Source organism: Fukomys damarensis, unplaced genomic scaffold, assembly GCF_012274545.1.
Source record: "Fukomys damarensis isolate Sample0158 unplaced genomic scaffold, DMR_v1.0_HiC HiC_scaffold_21, whole genome shotgun sequence".
Lineage (NCBI taxonomy): Eukaryota > Metazoa > Chordata > Mammalia > Rodentia > Bathyergidae > Fukomys > Fukomys damarensis.
The window spans coordinates 40,786,609-40,799,879 of record NW_022900933.1 but is presented as its reverse complement, the minus strand read 5'-3'; the positions used below and the strand labels follow the sequence as shown (position 1 = coordinate 40,799,879).

The window sequence follows — 13,271 nt, the reverse complement described above, 5'->3', positions numbered from 1 at the left end:
CAAAAAAAAAAAAAAAAAAAAAAAGAAAAGAAAAGAATTCCAGGGAGGAAGGAAGAAAGAGAACCTTTTCATAATACTCATTTCAGATCGACAGAACATGCTTCATGCTATCAAATATATGGGGGTTTTTTGTTTTTGCTTTACCAGGGATCAAACTCAGGACCTTGTGCTTACAAGGCAGGCACAGTACCACTGAGCTAAATTCCCAGCCCAATGGTTTTTGTCAATGACAAATTTAAGTGCACTGTTGTCAGAGAACAGGTTCAGTGATACTGATTTTCAAAAATTTGAGAATAAGATGGTTAATTTTATATGTCAACTTGACTGGGGTAATAGATGCCCAGATAGCTGGCAAAATATTATTTCCAGCTTTGCCTTGTGAGGGTATTTCCGCAAGAGATTAGCATTTGAACCAACAGACTAAGTAAAGACACACCCTCACCGATTTGGGTGAGAAGACACTATATACTTGAGGACCATGGTCATTAAGCTTAATTGTGCCAACTTGATTGGCTTGAGAGCAATCTAGGGATTAGTAAAGCACATTTCCAGGTGAGTCTGGTGGGTCAGGGAGGCATGGCTTTGGGTACTTGTGGCCTCGGCCTCCTCTTCTCTGGAGCTATTCCCCTGCCCTGCTTCCCATTCACCATGAACTTTGCTCGGGCACACCCTTCCACCATGATGGCTCTGCCTTGGAGCCAGCTGACCCATACTGAATCCCCTGACATCAGGAGCCAAATTAAATCTCCCTCCTTTAAACTGTGTGTGTTCGTTTTTGTGTCTCCGTGATAGGAAAATTCGCAGGCCTTCAAACTCCAGCTGAATTACACCCCTGGCTGTTCTGGCTCCTTGACTTGAATGCACTTCATTGTGAGACTTCTTGGTCTCCATAATCTTGGGAGCATATTCTAATAGTAATCTCATGGCTCCATCTTCCTGGAGAACCCTGCTTAGTAACTTTAATAAAATTAGAGTCTATTTTTGGTTGATACTAATAGTTGCATCAACATTCTGCTGGCCCGATAATTGCTCACTAATTCACTCAGCAAATAACTGTGGTCTGACTCCATGTCTGACACTCTTGCTAGCACTGGAGATGGAGCAGTCATCAGTACAGACTTCCCTTGTGGAGCTTAGTCCAGCTGGGGAAAGAGAATTAAGTAAAACAAACTACGTTCAATAAGAGCGTAGGGGAAAAGGTCAGCAGGAGTCAGCAGGGCAGCTGCAGTGAGGGCAAGAGCACCACAGCAAGCTTCGGGAACAGTCCTCTGAGACACTAGGCAGCACAGCACACACTGACATATTAGAGTGAGGAGTGAAAAACAAAGGGAAGTCAACAATGATTGGAGGCACCCATTTTAGGTAGGATGACATAAGCACTCTGTTCTCTGGACAGAGCACATGGGCACCTATCTGAGGGCTCTAGAGAATAAGCAGCAGCAGGCAGACTGGGGAAGAGGGCCAGGTAGCCACATCCCACCAGGCTAGGGGAGTTTGCCATTTATTTCTTCTGGCTGCAGTCACCCCTGAGCAAGGTCACTGGCCAGGCAGAGAGCCAGGAGAATTCTCTAGCTCTGCACCAAGGGCTGCAAGGAGGCTGCTGAGAACCTGAAATCAAGATGACCTCCAATGTTCCTATTTTTCTTCTCCATCTCTTATGCCCCAGCCCATAAGTAGTACTGTAGTAGTGGCAAAAGCAGCAGCAGTGCCCCAGGGGCCCAGCAGGAGGAGCTATGGTCCCAGAGGTGAGAAAACCCTGCCCACCTTTCCCAGCCCTCTCACTGCTTAGCCCAAGGTGCAGTGGGACAGACAGCTGCAGGAAGGGAAGAGCTTATAGGAAACAGCCCAGGCTGTGAAGTGCTGGGCTCATCTCAGCGCTGCTCAGCATGGACTGATCCTCAAGCCATCAGACTCAGAACAGAGCTGCAGACAGAATGGCGAAGGGGACACATATAGGACAGAGAAAGACTGTACAGTACTGGTGCTGAGAACCAGCCCGAGGCTGGAACTATGATCCTGATCACATCTGGGCTGGCTGCAATCCCACAGATCTAGACAGGAGCCAGAGTTCCATCATAGAACATTCTAAACAGGATACACATCAAAGTCCCTTGGCACATGAAGATTTGGGAAATTCTTCTGGGAAGGGCAATGACCATTTACTTTGCATATTATTTATCCTGTCTGGGGACCAAAACAATCTGAACCCTATCCTCATACCAATCTCTAATCAACTAAACACCCAGAGGCTTCCTTTTTTAAGCCTATAAAGCTAATATTCTTCTGTATTTATAATTTTGGAGTAGGTAAGCCCTTCTTAAATGAGAATATGAAAAAGAAAAATACAAATGAATTTAACCATATCAAAATTTAAAACTTATGGCCAATGTTTCTATGAAGTTTAAAAGACAGTAAGAGTGGTCATATATCTACCTACATATAACAAAACACTATGTTAAGAATTCCTATAAATCAGGAAATATAGACAACTCTGCAGGAATGTGACTTTTAACTTCTTCCAAAAGTAAATGTATTGATATTTGAAGCAAAATATTTTAAGGAGGAAGTAATACTGAAAAAAACATAATTTAGGGCCAGGGATTTAGCCCCGTGGTTCCGCTGCTGGCTTCACAAGCACAAGAACCCAAGTTCAACCCATAGTAAAAAAAAATGTGTGTGTGTGTGTGTGTGTGTATATGTGTGTATACACACATATAACTTCATGGTTTCTCTTCAAATATTAACTGTATCTTTTTTTCAATTTTTTGTTGTGAGTACAAAAATTTACCCTTATAGACATTTTCAAGTGCACAGCTCAATGTTATTAAATACATTTGTAATGCTGTCCAACTGCACCCCATCCATCTCCACAATTCCTGTCGTCTTGTAAAACCAGGATCCTATGCCCACTAAACAACACCTCTCCATTTCCCTTCACACCTGCTGCCAGCAACCCCATTCCACGCCCTGTTTCCATGATTGTAACTAAAACCCTACTTCACAGAAGTGGAATCATAATTTTTCATGACTGCCTTATTCCATTTAGCATTACATTCTCAAGTTTCAACTATGTTGTAGCGTATCAAATGTCCTTCCTTTGTAAGGCCCCAATATTCCACTGCATGGACACTGAAATGCTGCATGTCCATTTGCCTATCAAGGGACACTCAGCTGCTTCCATCATATAGCCTAGAATGCCACCACAACCACCAAAACAAAAATGACCTGTTTAATAGTTTAAACTTTATGTCTTCCACACAAAAATCCTAATAAGGTTGTAAATCATTACAAATAATTCATTTATTGAACTTACTAAAATATTTGATAAAGAAAATCTAATGTTAATCTGTTTTTACCCTAATAAAGAGGAAAAATTAATAAAATGTACCCCCTTATCTTGATTTACAAACACTACCTATGCTCTTTTTCTATACAGTAGTAAAGGAAGTACTATATAGAAATTTGGTCTCTGCTTTAACCTAACAATTTCAGGATAAAGAGAAAAAGTAAAATGTGGAACAATACAAGTAGCATAACCAAGTACTAGAAAAGCTGTTTCATGCAAATAAGTTCAAAGGAAGGCATGAAGTAGTAAGAAAAGTTCTTTGGAGGTCCAATGTGGGCAAGGGTCTCGATGGCAGACAGGTGTCCATTGAGTCCAGTAGCATGGCAAGGGAGATGGTCTCCAAGAAGCCGTCTCAGTGACTAGTCACTGACCTGTCTACCCCTGCCCAGAGGACACCTGCCCATCTAGAAAGCCTTCCTGTCCTCCAGATCTAAGTGGGGAGCCACATCAAATGTGTTAAGTAGCACGTGGTAATCTGGGATCACCTTGCTCACGTCCTTAGAAGGCCCCTTCAATCAGGAGCTACAGCTGCCCAGCTCACTGCCACATCCACAGCCCCAGTCCTCCAGCCCATGGTAACGAGCCAAGGAACATCTGCAAGCAACTGGATGCCAGCAGTTACAGTAAAGGAGCAATGAATCAGACAGCATGAGGAAAAAAAGGGGTCTAGAACAGCATTCAGGGGAAGAATAGGGCCAGGGAAAGAATGTGGGTGAACTGAAATGTGAGTTGGCATGTGAACTGGACCTGAAAAGGAGAATTACAATGCGGCTACATGGAAGACAGAAAGCATAAGCCTTTGAGAAGATCAGTGTAATCAAAGCTGAGGGGTCCAAAGTGAGTATTGCAAAATGGAAAGTTAAACGGGGCCCTGGGGAGGTACAAGAGGAAAAACTAGGCAAGAAGGCATGATAATTCAGACTGAAGAGGGCATTGAAGGGAATTTGGTTTATGTTTCATATTCAACACACTCCAGTAGTTTTTGTTAACAGTTTAGGGCAAAAAAAAGTTTTTAAGCAATAAGGTTATTCAAATGAAGAAGTGGTGACAGTCACTTTCAGTAATGGTAGGACCTTTCTGTCATGATAAAATCTATTCATTTTCTTCTCCTAGTATTATATGCAATCTAATGTGAAAACCTTGTAGTTGAAGATAATGAATCATGATGTCTTTTTCCAGCACATTAATAACAGGGGCTACAGGATGACCACGTCACTCTTGATTGCACATGGCACACAGGTCTAACATGAACATCCCTTCTTCATGGGTCATTGGAAGGAAAAGCAAGAGAAAAACCAAATATTATAAAGGAAAACACCAGTGAATCACTTAACATAGAGCCAGAGTAAAGGATCCTGTACACTCTAATGAAAACAGACCAGACTTGGCCTGCTATATAACAAGAAAAATTCTTCAATGGGAAACTAGCATAATAAAGACCACTGCATGTCAGCACTCACCTAAACACAGCATCAGTGTTCATCTGCAGCTCCAAGACAAAATGCTAACATGCTGTCTACAGTGAATTATGTTTTGAAATTTGTTTCTACATCTTTTTTCCTGATAATCCATAACTGCCTTAACACCATGGATCTAGAGATTACCAAGTGCATTTTAAAGTCTTTATGATGTCCTCTAGCACTTCAACACTCATATAAATGTACTGTTTTGCAAGAAAAATGAATACAGAATGTTGGATTTGCTAAATATTCACACATGACAATGTCAGCATGCTTTCCTATTTTGCTCAATTACAACACTCTTCCTCAGAGTGTGTATTTTGCACACAGTCAAGTCTGATCTATTTTTCCTGTTTTCATTAGAGGGGACAGTGACCTGGCTTCGAAATGGCCTGGAAGTTAAGCTGAAGAATAAAAGCAACATGGTTATTTTTAGAGCTCTACAGGCATAAAAATACAGCACTAAACTGTGACCTACAGCTATGCTCAGCAATGCACTACGTCATGAGACAGTCTCCACTTTAGTCAGGAGAGCATCTGTGATGCTTCTGCGGCTGTTCTTCATTTCATTACCAAAGACATGTCCAATGTGCTTGGGACCAGCATCCATCACTGCCAGCATCTTTTCCAGACAGAATGAGCATGTTTAGAAGGTAGACCATTATTTAATTTGTGAAGATTCGATAGTAAGTTATTTTTGTCATTTCTTCTAGCTTACTTACAAGGTGAATTAATGAGCATTCTCTCCAAATGAAGACATCACAACCTCATTCCTAACATAGAAAGTTGTTTATTTCAAATATAGTTTCAGTGGGTAAATCGGGAGGCTCCTTCCTTCAACAGAGAACACATCCAGGAGAAAGAGAGATGCCTGAGTAAACACAGGCTCATCCCCAGTCCGAGTCAACTCTGCCAACAGCCCCACAACAGACTCATCAACTTGGCAGGTAAGCGCTAAGCCTTTTCTGTACAAAGCATAAATCAAGTGTCTGGAAATGGTACTTTCCAATGCATTAATGCATATTTTAAAGTTTCCTAAGAATTTTAATAACAAGTGTTATTTTCAGAAATTGTTCAGTTTGTAGATTAACCCTGACTTTATGTATTTAATTGGTTTAGCAATATAAAAATATTTTCAAAGCTTGGTTTCTGACACTGACCTAGTTAGAAATGAAAAGACTTTAATCCATGTTCTAATCTTATATTGACCTGCATATCTAACTAGTGAAAAATTCATGCCCTTTTCTGGCAATCTTATTTTAAATAAAAAAAATTTGCTCATCATAATCATAAAATGATATTCAAATAGACAAGTGGGAATATTTCTACAGGCTAAACATGCCACTTTTTGGCTGGATGAAATGGTCAAAAAGTGATTCCTACAAACCCACACACTATGCCGGCTCAGATGTAGTGACAAAGACTTTGCTTCGGGAACTAAAATGGCATCTAAAGGAGCGAGAGAGATTAATACAAGAAATCGAAAATGAACAAAAAGTAAGAAAAACAGGTGTGGATTACAACTGGCTGAGAAACTACCAGAATCCCCACACAACTATTCCAGCTACTGAACAAAGACAACTTGAAATTCTTTGCTCACAAGTTCAACCTTTCCAAACTGGAACCATTCTCAGCAGGTAAAAATACTATGTTCTTTCTTAGGTTATGAGCTACTGCCAAGTCCAACTTCTTCACATAGTTAGACTGCAAACTGTAATCTATTATGTAAATTCTTTAATCATGTGTACCAAATACCAAGTTACCAAAATCACTAGAGATAAAATGGACCAAAATAGCTATGTATATCTCACTGGTAAGAAATTTTTAAAATTACAATCAAAACTTAACTAGACACATAATATTAAAGCCATATGCAAATTACTCAAAGGGTGGGTAACTAGCACACAACTATGTTACATAAGCTGTATTTTGGAGATGAAGGGATACACCAAAAACTTTCCTGAGTTGACTATTCATTCCCCAGATTTCGAGAAGTTTTGGCTGAAAATGATGTACTGCCATGGGAAATAGTCTACATCTTCAAGCAAGTTCTGAGAGACTTCCTCAGCAGCCTGGACAGCGGGAGTCATGGAGAGAGCCTGCAGGAGAGCCAGGAACCGGGCTGTCACCCTCCCTCTGTACTCCCAGGTGACCATGCCCAAAGTTCAGGAAAAGATGAAATACCCACCATTTCTAGTTATGTCGACAAAAACACACAAAACAGGTTCCCATCATGCTCACACAGAATATGGAACCTACCATATTATTATCCATCAAGTTAGCAAGGCATCTGTAACCAGCAATTTTTATGACCACCTTAGAAGTAGAGCTCTTATTACAAATACAAAAAAATGTGGCTTCAATTTTGTTGTATGGATGTACCCTGTTTTAAACAGTAGTCTTTTCATAACCATTCTAAATACGCAATGTTGGGCCAGGGATTTAGCTCAGTGGTTCCACCCCCTGCCTCACAAGCGCAAAGACCCGAATTCCATGCACAGTACCAAAAAAAAAAAAAAACACTAAATATGTAATGTTCCATTTAACAGTATGTTTTTAATTGTTTCCTAAATATTTTGAAAAAAAATATGTGCAGTATTTTTTATGCCTCAAACACCTCACTAAGGCAATTTAGTATGAAGTTTGACAAATTCTGTGTGAAACTTAATCTTGACTTTGACTCTATAAAACTATGTATAGAATAAATGCTTGATGTAAATTTTGCCAAGCACTGTGGCACATGCCTACAATCCTAGCACTTGAGAGGCTGAGGCAGTAGGACCATGAGTTTGAGACCAGCCTGGGCTATACAGTAAGATTCTATCTCAAAATATAAATAAGTAAATTAATTAATTCATTCATTTTTTTAAAATAAAAATATTCAATGCTGACATAATTTAAATCTATACTTTGCTTATGTAAAATACTTCATATATACACTCATCCTTTCATAACCTCATTAAAGAAATAAACTATATATTAGGTTTGTAAGTTTTTGGTTTTTTTTTTTTTGGTACCGGGGATTGAACTCGGGTCCTTGCGCTTGCAAGGCAGGCCACCAAACCACTGAGCTAAATCCCCGGCTTAGGTTTATAAGTTTTGATAGACTAGAATCTTTACCTTTTCTGTTTGTTTGGTTGATTTTTGAGACAAGGGCTCACTATATAGTTCAGGCTGGCCTTGAACTCAGTATGTAGCCCAGGTTGCCTTCAAACTCATGGTGATCCTCCTGCCTCAGCCCCCTGAGTGCTAGGATTACAGGTGTGCTCCACCACACCTGGCTAAGAATCTTTTAACATTCTTAATAAAGGTGAGACCAAAGACTTTTTGTGTACCTTCCAGGTATCTATAACTTTGCATGTTTAGATTTTGGTTTCCTTTCATCTTCAAGAAAAAAAGATTAAGATCAGAACCAAAAGTGAGCTTTTTTAAAACCTACTTCTCTTTTCTCCTTACACTCCTGGACAACTACTTCTATACCAGTGATAGTGAACCTCATAGAGCTTTCAATGATACAAAGAGCTCGATGAGACATAAGTGTCATAGGTTTGCTACCACTGTTCTATACCAATTTCAACTGTTCTCAATCTGTTTTTAAATATCAGTCATGTAATAAATAGTGTCCATCTGCCCAAGCTTCATAAAACAAGGAAAATAGAAGCACGATCCTAAGTACATCTAAAATAAAGACACTTCTCACTGCTGTTCATTTTCTGTTCTGTTTTCATGACCTGACTAGCTTGGGCTTCTTCAATCACAGCAAGATTGCTTAGAGCAGAAACTATTTGTGGTTTTTTTTGTGGGAGGTAAATGTCGCAAAAGCACACAACTGCTTCTTGTGTAGTGAAAATAGAAAACATGAGTTCTTTTGTTTGGGGATTTTTTGGTACCAGGGATCAAACTCAGGACCTTGTGCTTGTGAGGCAGGCACAGTGCCACTGAGCTAAATTGCCAGCCCAAATTTTTTTTAAAAAATCATTGTCTTCAAAATTTTGTTTAAAAAAAAAAAACTTTGAGTTTGCCTTTGAAACCCAGCACTAAAGCTGGATGCTTCTTGCTCCATCAGGAACGAGGTACCCTGAAGGTGCCCACAGCTTGCATTCTCCCTTCACACACCTTGGCCAGCACTTCCTGGACAGGGCAATGCTCCATGCTCAAACAGGAAAAAGATGCTTTTTCCAAAAAGCTCACCACAATGCCAGGTCCTTGGGAAGGTGAAGCTGGTGAACCACCTGAACTCAGGAACTTAAAGCCAGCCTGGTAGTGAGACCTCAGCTCAAAATTAAATAGGGGGCTGGGGATTTAGCTCAGTGATTTTGCCGCCTGCTTTGCAAGCATAAGGTGCCAAGTTCAATCCCTGGTACCAAAAAATAAAAATAAAAAATAAACAAACAGGAAGCTCACTGTGACTGAAGAAGCAGCCAGTGGTGCCTGAAGTAGATAGTGGTGTCTCTGTCAACCAGGATGAGAATGCACGTCCCGCCCTGAGTCACACCCAACTTTAAAAGGGGACAGAAGAGCACCCTGTGTTGAGTCTCTCCCTCTCACTTTGTTGTTGCTAAGAACCTAAAAACATGTTTCTTAAAAAAGTTTTAGTTTAGAAAGTTTAAAAATATAGCTGTTTCTAGAAAATCAACAAATCAAATAGAAACTTTAAAACAAGTTCCTGAATATTAAAGATCCAAGTTTTTATACACTGGGCCATTTATAATACCTAAAGATGGCAAAGGAATCTGGGTCAAAAACATAAAGAGTAAAAACGGGGAGGATTACTGGGAATGCCTCAGGGACAAGAGGAAGTGTGAGCACAGTAGCTAAAAATGTTGTAAGAAAGTAAGTACTAAATAAATTCAGGTAAAGCATTCTGCATATTACCTGACACAACAGGCTGTCAGCACTACTAACTAGCCCATCCAATTAACGTCAAAATAATTTTTCTACTTACCAGGCATATGTACAGACTCATTTAATCCTAACCTTGGAAGTCAGTAATACTGTTCCCTTTGGCAGAAGCAAACAGTCGCGGATCTGTTAAGTGCCCAGTGAAAGGTAACTTCAAACCCCACATCTAGTTCCAGACAGACTGTTTTCTTCAACTCCAGACTGACCCTCCTGCCTCAGTGGGATTATGACAAGCACCACCATACTCAGCCCTCCTGCAGCCTTGCCTTCCTCACTGATGGCCACAGCTACCAGTGCTCAGCCAGAAATCTTCCTATCATCTGTGATCACTTCCCCTGCACACATCCTGCATCTGATCCAACAACAACGTCCTTGCTTTTATCTTAAGTACATACCCCAAACGCAGCCACTGCTTACTACTCCACTCCCTTCTTGGTCTAAGCCATCATCCTGTCTCTTGTCTGGATGATGTGCTGGTCAAAGCTCTCCAGACAAACAGAACCCACAAGCCACCGACAGAGGCTTATTTTAATAGCTCACACAATTGTAACAGCGCCAAGTCCAAAGGTGTGGGGCAGGCTGGAAGGCTGGACACCCAGAAGAGAGCTGCAGAGCTATTGCTCAAGAGGGGGCTGGTCGTGCTATATTTAGGTCTTCTGATGATTGGACAAGGCCCACTCACAATGCAGGGTAATCTGCTTTACTCAAAGTCCATTAACTCCCGTCAATCTCATTCAAAGCACCTTCACAGGAGTATTTAGAGTAACATTTCACCCCGTGTCTCGGTACCATGCTGCTGCCATGGTAACATATAAACTAGCCATCATTATGGTATCAACTCTGATCTCCCTGTTTCTACCCATAGCCCCCTTCAATCACACAGCAGTCATCCTGTAGAGCCAGGTGTCATGCCACATCATGGCTCAACTTAAAACCCTAAAGCCTTCTCCAGTGGCTCCTTTCTGCCAAAAACAAAGTAACAAAGCAAAATTCTCAGGACACTTAAACTATGACTCATCTCTCTGGTCTCATCTAGTACCTTCCCCAATGACTCTACTCCTGCTATACATGGAAGACAAAGGAGAAATACAATTTTTTTCTGCAATTTTTAAATTTTTTGTACCAGGGATCCAACTCAGGACCTCATGCTTCCCAGGTAGGTGCTGTGCCGCTGAGCCATATCCCTGGCAGCAATACTTTTTAACCAGTGGGAAAATTATTTAATAAATTGAATTTGTTAAACAGACAAAAAGGTCTTTAAAAAAACATGAACTTTGTGGGTGTGTTAGCTTTCCACCACTGTAACAAAATACTTGAATAATTACTTTAAAAAAGGTGTATTTTGGCTCACAGTTTCCGAGGTTCCAGTCCACAATTGATCAACCCCATTACTACAGGCCTGTAGCGAGGCAGTACACCACGGTAGAAACACATGGAGAGGAGGACCATTCAGCTCACAGCCAGGAAGAAGGTGGCATGCTGTGTCCTGTGATCCCTTTCAAGGTCACAGCCCCAAGGACCTCCTGTGGGTCACCTCTCAACGGTTCCACCATCTCCCAATAGCATGCCATGGGCACCAAGCTTTCATTCAACACATGCCCTACGGGGACATGTAAGATCCAAACTACAGCCATGGTGACTAGAAAACAGAAATCCTCCGAGGCCAACAGAGCCAGGCTAACATCCGTGTGAAGCCTAAATACTCAAAGACAACATGGCAAAACTTAACATTCTCAAAGACATGCAGACTGGAACAAGGTCAGCTTAACTTCTCTATTCCTTGACTGCCTCGAGTGCAAAGTGAAGCGTCCCTGTCTGCTGGGAGGAATGCCACCCTATACTATGTCCAGCAATGCTGCTTACAGAAGACATGTCAAGAAGGAAAAAAAAGAAACTGGGTGAAAGCAAACATCAGGCACTGGGAATGTGAAAGCTCTCCATGGGGAAGCGCTGTGCAACAAACCACATTTTAAGGTGTTCAGTCAGAGACACGAAAAGTGAGAATTCAACGAGAGCGTCACGATCCAGGAGTTAATAAGAGGCATGAAGGCAGGAAGCAGCACCAGCAGGACGACAACGGGAGGGATGTGTGGCTCCCACCACAGCTGAGGCACGGAGTATGACCCCACTGGAGCCCCAGCACAACCTGGCGAACACTGGAAACAACACACGACGGCTGCCAAGTTCTTCTCCATATGTCAACATGAAGAAACAGAAAAGTGAGGGGAAGTCAAAAGAACTGAGATGGCTATGTAAGGTATGAACTCCCTGCTATGAATGTAATCACTATGCTCGGTGGGCAGCTGGCACACACCTCCCAGGGCACCCCCCCACAACACCCTGCCCACCTCCTGCGGCCCAGCGGGGAGGAAGCGGAAGCGGGGGAAGGGGTCGAGTCCTTGCCCTGCGTCTCCTCCCGGGCCGCCTCAGCTGGGATGGTGGGCGGCGAGCCCAGGAGCTCCACATTGGTCACCGTCTTGCCGATGGTGAACCAGTCGTTGATCTGGTCGACAGTAAGCTTGCGCAGCATGCTAGCAGCCGCCTCAACCGCCTGGCCTGAGTGGCGGGAAAAGCCACGACGCGCCACGCTGCCACGACCGTTCCAGAAGCCCCGCCCTGCCCTCAGCCCTCCAATCAAAACGGGCTAGTGAGGGTGCGCCCCCCCCGCCCACAGGCCTCTGGCCCCGCCCTGCCACGCGAAGCCTGTTGGGAGCCGCTTACCCCTGGCTGCCTCGTGCAAGGCCTGCTGGGACAACCAGAACGGGCTAGGCGGGGGCAGGCACAGAGACAGAGTCTGGACGTAGCCTTGGGCCTTTGGGCTCCATGACGTCTACCGAGCACCTGTGTGGGCCTAGCAGGCCGTAACCGTGCGGAGGGTTTGACTGGAATTGTGGCTGCTGACTGTGGACCTCCCGTCACCTGTGTAGGGGAGAAGGGCAGGGCAGCAGCCAGGGAAGGCTTCTTAAAGGCCCTTGAGAGGACACATAGAGGGTGGTCTGTGAGAGAGAAGCACATGCAAAGGGAGCCCACGGATGCCCCAGAACGAACGGATCCCTGGGGCTGAGTGGAGGCCCTGGAAGGTCTTCCAGGCCAGAACAGACGTAAGCAGGATTGATCTTGCTTCTGAATCTGCGTCTCTGAAGGCGGCGCCTTAGACACAGCTGGACCATAGCAGGTGTGGATGTCACAGGCTAATGGCTTTAACATGGACCAGACAGGCAGCCTCTTTCTGAATACATTGAATAACAATAAATTCACCAGCTGCCTCTCTCACCAGGGTTAACTAACTGAATATTCTAGACTTCACTTGATAGTTATGATTAGGGCAATCACATTTTTTTTCCAGTTTCAAAACAAACAAAAAGTAAAATCACAGGGTCTCCCTCTGTAATTTAGGTTGCCCTGGAACTCTCTATGAAACCCTAGCTAGCCTCAAACAACATCATCCTGCCTCAGCTTCCTAAGTGCTAGGACTCTAAGCATGTGCCACCACACCCCACTTCCTATCTTAATTATTAATATCTATAACACTCAGGTCACACGATATATGCAAGACTGTATGT

General features: G+C 42.8%; 2 protein-coding genes across 11 annotated transcripts in view; one reads left to right on the top strand and one right to left on the bottom strand.

Moving 5' to 3' along the window:
- The window catches only part of Tdrd9 (tudor domain containing 9), an 84,092-nt gene extending 71,760 nt beyond the window's left edge, over window positions 1-12,332 (bottom strand). For 9 of the 10 annotated variants that reach the window (XR_004518349.1, XM_033766845.1, XM_033766848.1 and 6 more), the window contains exon 1: window positions 12,057-12,332. Coding sequence is in view for 8 of the 10 variants with exons in the window: in XM_033766845.1 (XP_033622736.1) it covers window positions 12,057-12,238 (182 nt within the window). In the remaining 2 variants the exon portion in view is untranslated. Of the gene's footprint in view, window positions 1-10,103; window positions 10,236-12,056 lie in introns of those variants that run through there. The other variant, XM_033766849.1, reaches the window with a different exon arrangement.
- Rd3l (retinal degeneration 3 like) lies at window positions 5,367-7,288 on the top strand. Its single transcript, XM_010607307.2, has 3 exons — window positions 5,367-5,753; window positions 6,138-6,443; window positions 6,791-7,288. Exons 2-3 carry the CDS (start codon window positions 6,145-6,147, stop codon window positions 7,086-7,088), a joined length of 597 nt encoding a protein of 198 aa, XP_010605609.1. The 5' UTR covers window positions 5,367-5,753; window positions 6,138-6,144; the 3' UTR covers window positions 7,089-7,288.
- Window positions 12,333-13,271: the final 939 nt, after the last annotated feature.

What these genes read in the sequence shown, in the direction of transcription:
- Rd3l (XM_010607307.2), top strand. Translation starts at nt 6,145, where the DNA reads ATGCCACTTTTTGGCTGGATGAAATGGTCAAAAAGTGATTCCTACAAA. An exon ending in ACTGGAACCATTCTCAGCAG is followed by an intron (nt 6,444 to 6,790) that starts GTAAAAATACTA and finishes TTCATTCCCCAG; the next exon opens with ATTTCGAGAAGTTTTGGCTG.